The 16,124-nt window shown below is 51.2% G+C and overlaps 1 protein-coding gene and 1 long non-coding RNA gene across 6 annotated transcripts in view; one reads left to right on the top strand and one right to left on the bottom strand.

Annotated features, from left to right (window-relative positions):
* Window positions 1–237: 237 nt before the first annotated feature.
* On the bottom strand, window positions 238–4,539 carry LOC109272852 (uncharacterized). The gene is made up of 3 exons (XR_002082622.1): window positions 4,427–4,539; window positions 1,860–1,987; window positions 238–647 (listed from the first exon to the last, which is right to left on the bottom strand). It is a non-coding gene; the product is annotated as an uncharacterized LOC109272852 (long non-coding RNA).
* Window positions 4,540–16,124, top strand: part of SH3PXD2A (SH3 and PX domains 2A) — a 242,916-nt gene continuing 231,331 nt past the window's right edge. For 4 of the 5 annotated variants that reach the window (XR_008424913.1, XM_019459323.2, XM_019459324.2 and 1 more), the window contains exon 1: window positions 4,540–4,645. Coding sequence is in view for 3 of the 5 variants with exons in the window: in XM_019459323.2 (XP_019314868.1) it covers window positions 4,574–4,645 (72 nt within the window). In the remaining 2 variants the exon portion in view is untranslated. The remainder of the gene's footprint in view (window positions 4,646–16,124) is intronic. The other variant, XM_019459326.2, reaches the window with a different exon arrangement.

Below are 16,124 nucleotides of genomic sequence, written 5' to 3'. Positions count from 1 at the left end.
CAACAAACTGTTCTTGCCTGTGAACAGGCTCCTAAGCGCGGGGGAGGAGAAAGATTGCTGGCCTGGGACTACCTAGCTTTGTGGCAAGGGGCGACTTGCTTAGTTTTTCTCTGCCTTAGCTTGCTCTTCTGTAAAATTAGAGGGATAAGGAGCTTCTTGGATTCCTCCCAAGTGGAAGATTCTTTGTTCTCAAATACGTACAATGATCTGTTTTTTTTGAAAAATCAGATGTTTAGGTATCAGTTTGCATCTTTATTTTGGGTCCTCTTTTATCCTTACTTATCCTAAACTTTTATTTGGTATTTTTATAATTTTATGGTGAACTCACACAATGTCCTTGGATTGAAGTCATCCCCAGTTCATGGATGGAAGTGGCAAAATACGGGTTTACCGAATCTTCTCCGGTGCTGCTAGCTCCTCAAGCAGATGCTGTCAACACAGACCAGCCAATGTACCTTCTATGTGCCAGGCATGCTGGGGTATTGAACAGGTGGGACACAGTCCCTTCTCCAAGCGGCCTTTGTCCAGTCTCAGTCATTTCTGGGGAGTTCCAGGCACTCAGTAAAAGCGTGCTGAAGAAAAACGCCTAAAGCATTTTGGGGCTCCTTCATTGTTGGGAAACAGATCTGTGTGAGTTTGAAATTACCCTGGCAAGAAGAGAGAGTTGTACCATTTTACACTCACAGCCTCTTGAACATACAGCCCCAGGAGGGAAAAAAGATTCCCCCCCTGCCCCCTGCAGATGTAAATTACTTCTGCCCAACTAATAATTCCCAGAGATCTCGGCACCATGGGGTTGGGGTGGGTACCGCCACTCAGTTGCTCCCTTTAATTGAGGTAATTCGGGAGCGCAAGGGGAAGTTGGGAGTACTCACGTTGTGTGTAAAGACCTTGAATTTAAGGGGCGCCTGGGTGGCTCAGTCGGTTAAGCGGCCGACTTCAGCTCAGGTCATGACCTCACGGTCCGTGAGTTCGAGCCCCGCGTCGGGCTCTGTGCTGACAGCTCAGAGCCTGGAGCCTGTTTTGGATTCTGTGTCTCCCTCTCTCTGACCCTCCCCCGTTCATGCTCTGTCTCTCTCTGCCTCAAAAATAAATAAACGTTAAAAAAAAAAAAGGACCTTGAATTTAAGAAATGTCAGGTTGTACGGGGTTTCTGAGACTGGCAAAAGGCCAATGCCTTGTAGGTGAACACAAAGTCATTAGGACAGTGGAGAAGCATGGAGCCTTCCCTCTGTCCTCCAGATCCCTTGTGTTTAGAGTTTTGTTCAGTGTGGATCTTAGTGCAGGAAAAAGATGGTGAGTGGGAAGCCATTAGTGCCTCTTTGGTGAGCTGACTGCTCTGATTCAAAAGGGGACCCAGGACAAGCCAACTGCCTTTCTCTTCTTTCCCTCCAACAGTTGAACACCAGCTCTCCTCACCAGGGGCTTCTCAGGCTTAATTAGCACTTCCAGAATGCCTTGAGGTCCACAGAGGAAGAGTGGCTGGGTGCCATTATGAATCCTTTTACGGTGAACCCACAGGCTGTCTTGCTTCATCATCACAGGCCCTCCTGGGTTCCCAGATCCCAGTCCTTCCTTTGAGGGGAGCTCAGGGCTGAGGGCCTATCCAGGTGTACCTTCCATCCCCATGGGGAACGAGTCTTGCTCAGAACAGTGGCACCTTGCCTCCTGGCTTTCCTATCACTGAGCATCACTGCCAGATCACCTTCTCCTAGGACACCTGCTCTAGCATCCACAAGGCTTTCAACATCTCCGATAGAGAAGCCCTGGGCCTAGTGTCAAGACTAGTCACAGTCTGGATGTCCCACACCCATCCTTCTCTCGATCTCCTTCTCCAGTGCCTCACCCCCTTCCCTTACCCTTGCACCTGGTGGACACTGTCCTTCTGGTCTTCTGCCTGTCTCAGCTGGTTCAGGCTTCAGGTTACACATGTTGCTTCTCCTCACTCCATCTTTTCTTCTTCCCCTGATCATTCGTTCCACAGATTCTTTTTTTTTTTTTTTTAAGAGTTAAAAAAAAATTATTTATTATTGAGAGACAGAGACAGAGCATGAGCATGGCGGGGTGGGGCAGGGAGAGAGGAGGAGACACAGAATCCGAAACAGGCTCCAGGCTCTGAGCTGTCAGCACAAAGCCCGACGTGGGGCTCGAACCCACAAACTGCGAGATCATGACCTGAGCCGAAGTCGGATGCTTAACCAACTGAGCCACCCAGGCGCCCCTCGCTCCACAGATTCTTGTACAGTGACTAGTACTACGTACATGGCACCATGCTTGGCTATCTGAGGAATGCACAGGAGTATAAGATGGCTTATAGCCAGTCCCTGTGCACAGGGTGCTTTCAGAGGGAAAAAAAAAAGCATATTGTGGGCAAACACACATGTCAAGACAGCTCAGGGCAAGTGCTGCTGGCCTAGAGGAGTTCAGAGGAGGTGTTCCAAACTCTGCTATGATGTTCCAATGGTGTTCTGTGGTGTTCTGAACTCTGCCCATCCTCCAGGGCTCAGCACAGAGACAGCCTCCTCCATGAAGCTCCCCTTGACTGCTCTACGCCTCCATTTTCTAATGTCCTAATGTACATTTTATTATATACAGGCTTAATGATATCCCTGTTTCTCAACTCTTTGAGGGAAAGGATAAGCATATTTCAATTAGATTCAGTTTTCAGTTCCACAGATATTAATTGAATTCTTTCACACTCTCTTCCATCTCTTAATGTCTTATAAATGAGCATAGAATAGGTGCATAGTCAATTTATTATTCATTTTTTAAATATCAAAAATCCATACCAGTTAATTATGAAAAACAAAGAACCCAAAACAGTTCACAGGAGTAACTACTGCTTAGAGTTTGGAGTATATGCAGGCAGGAATCTTAAAAGACCATTTAGTTTGGCACCCACGTTCAACCAATGAGAACATTAAGGTAAGTCTAATACCTGCATGAAGTGATTTGCTCAAGGTTAAGTATTTAGATAGTGTCATCCCTTGGTGTTCTAGCATCCTTCAGCGAGAAGGATGGAGGAATGTGGGGTACTCTGTACCACGCAAATGTGTGAATAATCTTAGATTGGTGCATGGGTCCTGACAGTGCAGGGAAGAAACTGTTAATACAATAAGGTCATAAAACTCTTGGCCCTCATTTCAGACGTTTCACATTGGTCTATGCTCACAAAGCTTTATTGTGTTTGTGAAACAATAGAATTAATTGTGAAAACACCACCTCTTTAAATATTTGAAACTAGAATGAAAAAGAATATTGAAATCGATGGGGGGAGGGGAGTAAATTGTCCACGGATGGACAAGTGCGCAAGTCAGAGAAGTGGTGAGAAAGGGGCCAGTGATGAGCAGGGGTGAAGGGTGGGGGGGCCAATCTGGTGCATTTTCCCTCCTGTGTGCTCCCTTCCCTCCTGGCCCGCCTGGGGAGGGTTCCAGGGGGAGCCCCGGGCTTAAGGCCGGGGTGTTATGCAGTCTTGTAAGCTCACTGGTAAATGATGTCACGGGTTAGTTACGCGGGCCCAGATCGATGGACGACTCAGGCATTGGATCGATCACATTTCCGGGGAGAATTCACCCTTTGTGACCCGCAAGGGTGGGGGTGGGGGGGTCAGGTGATTTATCAAAAGAGGCTCTGGCTTGAAGGATTTAATGCCGGCCCTTTCCCTATTCCGGTCCCCTCCTCGGGGAGCCTGGGCAGTAACAGCGGGGTAATAAACTACTTTTCATTACAAGGTTCTGGGGATATGAGTGGGAGGGGGACGTAAAGGTGGGGACAAAAAGGCACAAATCCGCTCCAAGACGGAAAGCCAGGATGGGGGCGCGCTGGGTTCACTTCCCCCGCCCCTCCTCCCTCCAAAGACACCTCGAGTTTCTGCGCCCGGCGAAGTAGCCCGGTGGCGGGGTCAGGCCGCTGGCTGCGCTCACGCTCGGTGGGGGCGCGCCGGCGCTCCCAGGCCTCTGGGGCCGGGCTGCAGCCCCCTCCTAGTCGCCCCGAGCCCCTCCCCCGGGCCCGGAGCCCCTCCCCGCGCTCTTCCCCTCTCTCCCCTCCCCTCCCTTCCCTTCCCTGCCGGCCCGGCCCTGCCTCCGCCTCCTGCGCCCACAGCCTCAGCCAGCGCCGAGCCCCCCGGAGCCCGAGCGCGGCGAAGGGGCGCCGCCAGCCCCTCCCCAGCGCGCTGACAGCAGGCTCCGGGGCCCCCGCCCCGTCCCCTCGCCGGCGGGACACACCCCCGCCCCTCCTCCGCTCCGCCAGTTCCCGCCGGACCCACCGGGCGGCGGACGGCGGAGAGAGCGGGCGGGCGAGGCGGAGAGCGGCGGCGGCGGCGGCGGCGGCGCGGGAGGGAAGGGGCGCGCGGCAGGCCCACGGGGAGCCGCCCGGGGCGCAAGGAGCCCGCGTGCCCTCCCGGACCGTCCCTGTCCCGGGGCCGTACCTGTGGGCGCCAGGAGCCCCGGCGGCGACGCGGGGGCCAGAGTGTTGGGTGGCCCCGGGACCCGAGAAGCGGGGCAAGAAGCGGGAGCCGGACCGGGATGAGAAGGTGACGCCGCTGGAGGGCGCCACTCTCTTTGTAGGGGGGAAGATGCTGGCCTACTGCGTGCAGGACGCCACGGTGGTGGATGTGGAGAAGCGGAGGAACCCCTCCAAGCACTACGTGAGTACTGCCCCTACCGACCCCTGCGGGGGGTTGGCCGGAGACACCCCCCCCTCCCGAGGACCCCCGGGGGGCCCCCTCGCCCTCACCCGCTCAGTCCCGGAGCTAAGTGCCCACAGGGCAGCCCTCGGCTGTGGAGTTTCTTCGCAGGGCTGTGATCTCCAGGGAAGCCTTCTCTGTCCTTTCTCCACTCCCCCCGCCCCCCGTTTTCTTTTTTTGGCATTGGAATTGGCAAGTGGCTGCCCTTGTCTGTTACAACGGTGAAGTCATCTGTCCGCCTGAGCTTTGATGGATTGTGGGGGGAGCTTTCGTCAAGCCCTAGCTGAGTAGCTCCGTTGGGAAAGAGCATCTCCTGGCCCTCCCTGGGGGCTTTTGGGTCGCTCACTCTCGCGCCGCCCCGTGAGTCTTTCTGAGGCTTGTCCTGGGGAAGGAAGCCTCGTGCTGTCCTCCCACGTTTGCTCTGGTCCTTGCCTCCCTAGGCCTGGGTCTGGGGGCAGAGGGAAGCCGCCGCGCCCCCTGCCCCACCTCCACCCTCAGCCCTGAGCTTTGATTTCCTTCTTAAAGTCATTGTGTCCGTCGGTGTGAGGAGAATTGTGGCTTTTCCTTTTATCCCTTCTCTGGACGTGACCCTTAACCGGGTTCATTTCCTCTTAAGTGATGCTCCGTCTCCAGACACGAGGAGGCAAATGTTTGCTGTGGTCTCCAAGGAACGGCCGGCTGCCCCTCCCCCTTCCTTCCCCACAATTAATGAGAAGGGGCTAAGGTTGATTGAGCCGAGCTGAGCCCCGGGTCTGTGTGACACGTCCCCCTTTCATCTCAGCCGGTCCTGTCTTGCCATCCTTCGCACCTTAGGAAGTAAACATGGTGTCCTTGATGGCTGAGGACGCCTGTCTGAACCGCTTTGCTTCTGTACTTGAGAAAGAAGAGACAGCCAGGCACGCAAAGCAGAAGGGCTGCATCTTATTTGCAAATTAGGCACTTAAAGGAGGATTTAGAATGCTCAAAGCATTAATTTTAACAATTAAAACAGGCTGTAGGTTGCTGCCCTAGACTGCACATTGCTCTCTGAGAAATGGCTTTTATTTCTCTCTTGGAAGAGGACTAAGGTTTGTGCCAACGTCAACGTCAGCCTCAGGCTGCTCTTTCTGTCTGTATCACCAATAGCTCTGAACTTTGGGGCTTTTTTTTTTTTTTTTTTTTTTTTAAGAATCGAATAAATGGGCCTGGGCTCAGATTGGAGAGGAGGTAAACTAAGGAGTCTGGTTCCTGACCAGACAGAGAGGTGGGTGCCCATGGGGGGGGGGGGGGGAGGGGGGGAGTTGTTCCTTGCTTGACTCAGCAAGCATCTTCATTTCAAGAAAGCTCCTTTTAGAGGACTTGGGTTACTATGTGGTCACCCTGCTCCAGGTACAGATGTCCATTTGCACATCCCAGCACTTAGTATCAAGTTGGCCTTCCTAACCATTTTTTTCAGACGTGGCAGGCTAAGTTTTAGGTTCTCTTTTCTAGTCGTCAGTTAAGGCAGGCCCTGCATTCAACAGATGGCACTCTCTGCTCTGAGACCCACGTGGTGCTTTTTCGTGGTGCTCTCGATTTTACGTGAAACATCTGATCTTAGCTCTGACCAGTGATGTCCAAGATTACAGATGTTGAATGTACTGGCAACAAGCCAGAAAGGTTGCTAAAACAACTGGGTACCCACTGCAGACGGCACTGAAATGTGGTTAGTGCTGGGGCTGGGGGAGGGTCCTGTTCAAAGCCTGGCTTGGCCACTAACTAGCTATGTGACTTTGGGCAAGTTATTTAACTTCTGTGGGACTCAGCGTTCCTCATTTTTAAAGTGAGGATAATAATAGTACTATTTCATAGAGTGGTCTGGAGAATTAAATGAGATCATCCATGAAAAGCACTTAGCACAGTTCCTGGCAGGTAACAAGCCCTCACTAAATGATAGCTTACTATTGGTGAGATTCTGACTAAGAAAGCACTTTTGAAAAGTAGCTATTAATGGTCTGGCAAAAAAGAGGGAAAGAGTTCGGGTTTTCAGATTGATAATAACTTGTTGTATGTGAAAAACACAAAAGAAGTCCTGTCTGATTCCCTTGAAATGATCATTTCCTCTCTTTTTGTAGACAGCGTTTCCCAGGACATCTCTGCTTCCCATGTAAGAATCGACATTATGTTTGGGACAGGGAGTGATGTCACTGAACAGCTGGGGCCATACAGGGCTCTAAAATAAGGTTGTAGAAAACAATTAAAGGAGAAAGTGTTATATGTTGTCGAATTGTGGAGCTGGCAGGACTCATCAGGCTCACCACCCCCCCCACCCCCCGCATTTTACAGAAGAGGAAATGGAGGGAAATGGAGACGGGATAAAGTCACTTGCAACACAACCATTCACAACACCTGGGTTTAACTGGCATTTTGAACATGGCGTGGGTTTTGTTCATCTAAGTACCCTTAAGTCTGGTTGGAGTTGACTAGGAAATCAAGTATCTGGTGATAGTAAGAGGTTCCTACGTATTTGGGGCATTAATGGGGCATAATATAAGGAGAGGGGACCCAATAATAGAAAGTGTCAGCTGGGCTCATAGCGGCAGGAGGAGCAGGTTGGGGGAGCTTGTGCCTCTAAAGCTTAGGATCTCCTCCCCTCATGGTGCTTCTACGGTGGATACCACACACCAGAAGGTCAAGTGTCCTGGGTAAGGTACTCTGGTGTGGGTAGCTGGCAGGATGCGCTGAGCCCAAGTCGCAGATGTTCTGGAAGCCCTCTGCACTGGAGAAGCATACCCCCTTCCCACCTCTCCTCCACTGATGGTGAATTCTTATTCTGTGGCTTGGCACATTGCAGAGCAGAGAGTTTTTATGGGATGTGCACGTTAGCTGGAGCTGGCTGATGAGAAGCCTGGGGCCCAAGCAGGAGGGGCTCTGCTGGCTGCAGAACACTGGGAACACAGTGGAAAGTTTTTCTCAGGACATCCAGCAAAGGGTGTGCTTGTCTCCAGGACAAGGGGGAGCTGCCTAAACACCGAGGGTCTTGTGCTTTTAGTCTGTTTATGAAAAGACAGGCAAGTGGCTTCTATTGTTTGGATGGTGCTGTCAGCCCTTGCTTCCTTCCTCTCTGCCAAGCCCCTGCTTGGGTGGGGTTCAGGGAAAGTGGGCACCTGCCACTTAGACCAGGCTCCCTGCCGTGGAGTTGGGCTCCTCGCTTGACTTTTATGAGTTGCCCCTGGGGAGATCTTAGGTCAAGTGACTTTGGCCTCAGACCGCTTGTCTTTCAAATGGTCCTGATGATGCTGGATGCAACCTGCAGATAACTTCATATAAACATTTTCCATAAGAATTCTAGTTCAGGTTTACCATAATTCTTTGCACTCACATGCACGTGTAGGTGTGTGTCAAGTCATATGGCACTGGAGAGAAGCTCGTTTATCTAGAACAAAGTATTTGTTTGGATTTGGGAGGCATTGTGCTTTTACAGTGGTTTCCTTTCCTGATTGTTTATTTCAGACAAATATCAGTCATGAATGTTTTGATCCTCTACAGGACTCTTTAGGGAATGTGAATAATAGCCATTGTTAGCAGTTACCATCAGCGGTGCCAAACACTTAACATTCATGATTTCGTGTGATTCCTACAGTTCATCAGATGTACCCTAATGCACCCTAACCTGGGTATGTTCTTTGATTTCTTTCGAGAGGTGGGTTAACTTGCAAAGGTTAGAGATTGCCCAGAGTCTCCCAGTTAATATAAGGCAGATCTGGGTAAACAGGTTAGCTTACCTGCTAAGGAGGATATGAACCTAAAATGGGGCCCTTTCATCAACTAAAGTCAGGGTGGGGAGACCAGGCTCGGGCTTGCATGTCACTGAGAGAGCAGTGCATGGTGGTCTTGAGGACTGCTTCACTGTATGTCCCGTGGGACATTCACCTCATGCCACAGAGTTCGTGAAAGCAGTGGAGGTGAGTTTGTGAAAGCAACGGAGGGCGAGCATGGTGAGGCAGGGAGAATGGAGTGGATCCAGGATGATATCTGGTCCCCACTGATGCAGGAGGTGATGAATTAAGGATCAACACTGTGGAAATAGTACATCCTCTTGTATGTTTAGATCATCACAGAATTTGGTCTTGGTCCTGGGAGTACATTTTTAGGAATTGGCTCTAGACCCATTCATTTCTCTGCCCTTCATTTTTTCTCTAAGCCCTTAGAGTGTGGATCCAGTGTTATAGGAGGAAGGACGTGCAGCTGTAGAAAGGGTCTTCTGAAGGCCAGTTCCATTACCAAATGAGTGTTGTTGGGTAGATCGGGGTTTGAATCCCACCTCTGGCCCTTCCTAGCTGTGCCACTCTGGGCTTCAGTTTCCTCGCTTGTAACCTCACAGGACTTTTGGAGAATTGATTTGAGATAATTCTGGGTAAAGCATTCTACTTAGTACCTGGTCCCTACCATGCTCATTCAACATATTCTAGTTTCCATCTGGTGTTCCTTCTGTTTGATGATCACCAAAACACTAGAGTACATGTAAGACCTGGTAGGTGAAGCTGAGAGAAAAGGAAAGGCTGAGGCAAAAATGGAAAGACCAGCTGCTCATAGTGTGATGGGAAATTGGGCTACATGCCCCATGGAAAACACCCAACACACAACAGAAACAGATAAACAAGGAGCAGCTGTTCAGACCTGGAGGGCTTCCTGGAGCAGATCTAGTAATGGCTGCTATAAGCTGGGAAGGGGAAGGGAAGGGACATGGGTTAAGGAAGAGGAGTAGAGAGGTCATCAAGTAAGGGCAAGGTCAAACAGGACCCTAGCCCCAAGGTCAGTACTACACATGGGTTACTCTTGCCTGGTTTCTTTTTCTCTTTTTGTCTCTGTCTTTCCCTCTTACACAAACACATACACATACACATACACACAAGAACAGTTTTTTCTCCTTTTCCAAGGAGGCGAGTGAGTGATCCAGGGGTGATTCACGGGTCTGACAAAGCTTCCTGCTCATGGAACAACCAACCACATCCTACTGGCCTTTGGAACATGGAGCACAACCAGCCATTTATCATGGCCCTTTTGGGACCTGAGTGCGGGTTTGGAGGGGGTGAGGACAGATCAGGATTGGAATCACCGTGTGTGGTGGCAGGCAGAGGGGAAGTGAAGGGAAGGGAAAAATAAACCTATTTGATGTTAGAGGAGACTTATTCCAGCTCCAGAAATGTAAGTGCCAGCTGCTGCATTTCCCAAAGAGATATTCCAGGGCCAGCATGAGTTAATGGCCAGTGGAGGCCATGAATTAGAGAAGTGTTAGGACCTAGGACTTTGGGATTGCATGGCAGTCCCCTGGAAATTGCCTTCTAATTTCCTCAGCCTGAGTCACTGACCAGACTAGTTCTTGGCCAGAAAAAGTCTAACAGGCAACCCTGTTCCCTTTTGCCTCTTAATTAAACAAAATCAAACAAATAATAGAGTTATGCATATGGTAGTTACACTTACTCCTCTTGAGTTCTGAGAATCCAGGAAAAATCATAATGGATTAGGACAGGGATCCAGGGAACAGGAAGGACAAGGGGTGTGTGTGGGAAATGAGGTGGAGCTCTGGCTTTGGAAACAGGTCCTGAGCCAGGGCCAGGGCTGTTCTCTGCCATGACAATTGCCAAAAATAATGGAAGCGTCCAGTAGGGCTATCAGCATTTCAAGAGGTGATTCCCAGAGCTGCATGTGACTTCTCGCCTGGGCCAGGCTGCCGCCGCCTGGAGTGGAGTCAGCCACAGGAAAGCAGGTGAACGGAGAGGTCAGGGGTCTGGACGTGTGCACAGGAGGGCCTGAGGGCAAACCACAGGAAGGCCCCTTTCGTGCCTGCGAGTAACCTCTAGACAAGGCACCACTTTGGCAACAAGTGCTGAGCTGAGTCCAGTGAGGGTGTCAAGATGCACAGTGAGGAGAGAAGGGGAAGACTCAGAAGGCGAGTACTGACTATGTGCCAGGCAGTGTAGAAGGTACTTTTTAGAGGGCCTTTTGTTTGAACTATGTGACAACCATATGAGGTAGGGAGGTGTTTCTTATCCCGACTTTGCAGATGTAGAATTTGAGGCTCGCGGTGTTTTTGTGACTCTCAGAGTAATTGAGTGGCAAGGCTGGGATTCTACCCTGGTCTCTGACACTGAAGTCTGTGAGGTTGTTGCTGTCTTCCCCTTCAGAGCTGGGTCAGTGAGGGAGGGCTATGAAAATAACCAAGGGGTTCAGGTCATGTGCATCTGGAAGGCTGCGTTGTGGGAGAGCACCTGGGCTCTGCAGGCCCCAGGCTGGAAGCCTGTCTCCACCACTGGCTACCATGGGACCCAGTGCAAGCTACTTCTTTCTCTGAACCTGTTTCCTCATCTGTAAAAAAACATAAAATGTGGGGGAAATAGGACCTAGCTCGTTGGGTGGTGGTGAAGATTCAATGGGTTCATAAATGTGAAGAGCTTCGAACAGTCCCCGGCACGTGTTAAGCACAACATAGGTCATAGCTTTAATAACGAGGAAATCCTAAAGCTTTTCAGGAGTGGGGAGTGCTCTCTGTGAACTGGAGTTTTCAGGGAAGCCGGGCTGGGACAGGCAGGCTCATCCTGGGCTTTGAGGAGTAATTAGGATTTGGATGGGAAGGAGTAGGGTTTAGGTGGGAAAAGCGGGGAAGGGCATTCCAAGGAAGGGAAAGGCAAAGGTCCTGGAGGTGGAATCTGCCAGGAAAACAAGGGCAAAACCCATGTGGGGGAGGAGGATAAGGAGAAAGGTCGGGGGTAGCTTCTGAGAGCCTCAAATGCCAATTGAGGGAACTCAGTTTGTTGTGTAGACACCTCCTCACAGTATTCCTTGGGAGAATCATTCCTCTGCTTCTTAGGACTGGAGCCGACTGTCACTGTGGGGTCCTTTGGGTGGGCCCCAGAGCTGGGTTGTTCTGGCAGCCACGGCTGGGACGGAGGTGAGAACCGGAGCCCTTTTTCTGGTTCTGCATTGGTTCTTTAGTTGACGGGCCAGAGCCCAGCCCTCTCTGTTTATAGCTCTTACTTGGAGGGGTCAGGCTGCCTCATAAAAGTTGATTGCACCCCAGAGGTCTTGGGTGGGGTAGGAGGTGGAGGAGAGAGGATGCAGCTGGGAGTGAGGCAGGGGCTGCTTCGGGCCTCATCGGTGGAGGGCCCCGGCGGGCTGGGCCTAGTGCCGCAGCAGTGTGCTCGGTGGGGTGATTTCCATCCACACTCCCCAGTACCCCAGTAGCAAGAGAAAGGAAACTCCTATCCTTTTGGTTTTTAAAATAATATTGGGGCTGTTGGGTGGCTCAGTCGGTTGGGCGGCCGACTTTGGCTCAGGTCATGATCTCACAGCTCATGAATTCAAGCCCTGCGTCGGCCTCTGTGCTGACAGCTCAGAGCGTGGAGCCTGCTTGGGATTCTGTATTCCCCTCTCTCTCTGCCCCTCCCCTGCTCGCATTCTCGTTCTCTCTCTCTGTCTCTCTCTCTCTCTCTCAAAAATAAATAAACATTAAAAAAATCAAAAAATAATATTTAGCTTTTTTCTTTTTTACTTATTTTTTTTGTAAAGATTTTTTTATGTTTGAGAGAGTGCGTGCACCCACGTGGAGGTGTGCATGTGGGGGAGGGGGGCAGAGAGAGAGAGAGGGAGACACAGAATTGAAAGCTGGCTCCAGGCTCTGAGCTGTCAGCACAGAGCCCAACATAGGGCTCGAACCCACGAGCAGTGAGATCATGACCTGAGCCGAAGTGGGACGCTTAATCGACTGAGCCACCCAGGTGCCCCATATTTTTACTTATTCTTTTTTAAGTAAACTCTACCCCTAATGTGGGGCTCGAACTCAAAATCCCGAGATCAAGAGTCTCTTGCTGTATCAACTGAGCCAGCCAGCACCCCAGGAAACCCCTATCTCTATAGGGCCTGGGGGCTAGCTTTAAACAGCTTGCTGGGAGCCTAGGTTGTCACCCCAAACATTCACATTAATGTTGCCTTCTGCTTCAACATGTCTCTGAACTGGTTTTAGTTTTAAATACAATGCTTCAGATTACCTCTTCATTTATTTAAACCCCTGCCACACTGTCAGATATTCCAGTAAGCCTGATTCTTAGGGAAAATGGAATAATAACAATAACAGCTAACATTTCTGAGTGCTTTCTACGTGCTACGAGTTTTACACAGAAACTCTCCAAACAGCCCCCCAAAGCGTGTAGTTACCTCTGGCCTCCACATCGTGCAGGTGAGGACACTGAGGCCCAGAGAGCTTAAATAAATTGCCAAACACCATGCGGCTAATAGGCTACATATGGAGAGGAGCCTGCTGGCTCCAGATCTGCCCTGTCACCACAGCCTCACAGCCCCTCAGTCACACGTTCCACCTGGGGAGACCAGGCCCTGAGGAGATTCCACCTGAGGCCTGGCTGCTTGGCTTCTCCACATGTGAGACCTTCCACAGGTCACCGTCCCCTTCTTGATCTCCAATTGCCCTTCTAGTAAATGGGGTGATTGCTTCCTTGCTGGCCTGCCTTGCAGAGGGGAGGGTGGGTGTGAAAGCTGCTTGGGGAAGTGCTGAGCCCAGAGACTCTGTGAAGGGTTCCTGAGTCCCTCAATCGAGCTTCTCATGTGTGTGGGGCTAGGGATGTTTTATAAAGGGGAGCTGTTCCTGACCTCCAGGGAATTTTTCATACAAGGTTTCCTGGCCCTGCTCTGTCCCCTGAGAAGCCTCGTAGCCAGGGTGGACTGAGGATCACCTTAGGCCCTCATTGAAGACATCTTCTAGAAAAGTGCCTCTGGGAACTACACTTTCCTTCTTTCCATGCCTGTCATTTTTGTGAATGGGAAGAGACAGAGCTATTTCCAGTCACATCTCTCTGCTATTACCTGAGGGGAGGAAGTGACGTCAGGCGCTGAGTTAGCAAAGGGGAAACAGCTGGCCGTCCTGCCCCTCCGCTTGGCTCTTTCTCTGGCCGTTTGCTGTCATTTCCCTTTGGCCGGGTGAGGAAGCCACCCTCCCCAAGCCAGGGTGGAGGGACATGTGGGATGGGGACAGAGTCCCTTCCTCTGTGTGTGTCAGTGCAGCATAAATTATGCAGGGGCCCCCAGTCTGTCTCTGGGATCCCTGGAGCCTGGTGGAAATGGATCACTGCTAACTTGGGGGAGTGAGGAGTAGGGAATCACGAGCTAGCAGGGTCTACCGGGTGGGGTAAGGGATTGAGTGGGTGTGGGCCAGTCTGTACTTTGGCCTGTTGCTAGTGGTCCCGGGCAGAGAGCCCTTGCTGTTTCCCTTTATTCTGGGAATATTTTCTCTTGGTAATAAAGGAGACCTTGGCCTGTATTACGTAGACATCATCATCATCCAGCTACCATGCATTGAATTCCTGGTTTATGCCAGGCACTGCCAGGCCTTTTGTTTATAATCTCTGGTCCCCACCCAGCCCTGAAGGCATGCATTTTTAACCCCATATTACTCCTGTGGAAACTACCGTGCAGAAAGCATAGGTTGCATCATTATTAGCCTTGCACAAAGCCAGGCGTGTTTGACCCCTTGCCCCCAGCCTGTGCCTGTTTCACACTGTCACCGTGCTTTACACACTTGGTCCCTCTCCAGGGCTGGCCCCAGGGGTAGCGGGGCCTTCTGCCCACCGAGCATGCTGTCCTCCTGTGGGAGGGTTCTTTGTTGAGAAAGCCTGCCTTGCCGCTTTTGCCCACCTAAGGGTTCTGAGTGTGAAGGGATTGTCCCTGCTTGAAGTGGCTGCTTTGCAAAGTCTTTCACGGTAGGCCCCGTTCTGACCCAGCTTTGTTCTGTTTCCTGATGGCCCAGACCCAAAGGGCTATTTTAAGGGACTCGCCTGTGTGGGAGAATTTCTCTTTGTAACAACATCGGAGGCAGCCTAGCTGGCCTGGCATGGTGCTGGCAGCAGGGCTCTGACAGAGTGAAACTCTCCCCTGAATTCGGCCCCTGGGCTGGAATTAATTCATCGAGCTCTCAGCTAGGTGCCTGGCACCTGGAAGGGACACACAGTCACTTGTCAGTGGGGGCAGGGCTTCTGGAGGTGACTACCCAGAGGTTTCTGCTGCTCTGAGCCCTGGTGGGTTGGCGAACTGGTCCTTCTCTCAGAGTTCAGGTCTATAATAGGACAATGTCCGAACTTTGGTTCAAGCCAGGATTAATTATTTACTTTAGTCATCGCTCATGGGCAGCTGGAGAAGGGCAGCTTCATTTCTCCATGATTTCTGGATGTAGCAGCTCCCAGGCAGGGGAAGTAGGGGAGTTGAGTAAGAGTGTGAGTGGAGCCCCTTCTAGGTACAGGCACTGGGCTGGGGCTTCCCCTCCATCCACTGTGTCCTTTAATCCCCACAAACCCTGAGCACTGACTCTGTTTTGTAGACGAGGAAACCAAGGCTCGGAGAGATGCCCCACCTTGCCCTCTATCGCATGGCAGCAAATGGCACACGTGGGGTTTGAACCCAGGTCTCTCCAGCAACAAAGCCTATGATGGTTCCAGTGTGCTCCCTGGAGATTGGATGGATTGCCCCCAGTGGTTGGGTGTCTAATTAGGAGTTCTCATTTTATTCCAGCCCGCAGCTGGAAGCATCCATACATGCCAAAACTAGGTGCATTTGGTCTTTCCCTGCCTTCTCTGTGTCTGTATTTTGCCCTCTGCCATGTGCATCCATAAAGGTCATGGCCATGATTTGAGCTCTGCTGGGGTACGGAACGCTGCAGCCTGGCCCTGAGGCTTAAGAAGGGGAGCAGACCCAGAGGGAGTGTGCACAGTGTGGGTTCCCTTGGGAGGCTGAGGACCTGTGGCTTTGTACATGGCTTTGTCTCCTGAGGATTTTGAGGCTGGGGGTCTAGGGAGTGTATCACGTGGGATGAAACTTAAAGGGTCAGGATGAAACCCTTGGGTCCTCTGCCCACTCTGACCTCCCACTGAGCCCCTCCATCAACACATGATATGGTTGGGATAAGATAACAAACCTCTCACTACTGAGTTTGAACCCCTGGCAGGGTCTGGCTTCTATTTTGGGATCTAAATTTTTATTCCCCTTGAGCTCTTGTCCAGAGCCACTTTTGAAGGCCTGGCCTTTCAGATGCTCGAGATGATGGGGGCTCTGCATCCTGTCTTTGCGGATGGTGGCTTTGTGGCCACAGCACTGTGTTTTGGAGTAGGGGGACATTTAATTCTGGACACTTGCCACCTGCTGCTTACTCAGGCTAGATGGGGCTCTGGCAGCCCTGAGAAGGCCTCAGAGGCCAGTAGTTGGAATTTGAGAACAAGAGGGTGGGGGCAAGGGCACCGATGGCCTTGGCTACATGAGCTCCAGCTCGGAAGCCTCTTACTAGCTTTTCTCACTTCGTCAAGTTTCTTCATGTCTGTAGACCTCATTTTTCTAATCTGTAAAATGGGAATGACAATGCTACCTAGCCCATATGATTGTTACTCTCTACTGTGCCTGACATAAGGTAGCTGTTCAGTAAATG

Source organism: Panthera pardus, unplaced genomic scaffold (genome assembly GCF_024362965.1).
Source record: "Panthera pardus isolate Hobbes unplaced genomic scaffold, ASM2436296v1 HiC_scaffold_22, whole genome shotgun sequence".
Taxonomy (NCBI): domain Eukaryota; kingdom Metazoa; phylum Chordata; class Mammalia; order Carnivora; family Felidae; genus Panthera; species Panthera pardus.
The sequence above is the reverse complement of the archived record's forward strand: the minus strand, read 5'-3'. Positions and strand labels throughout refer to the sequence as shown.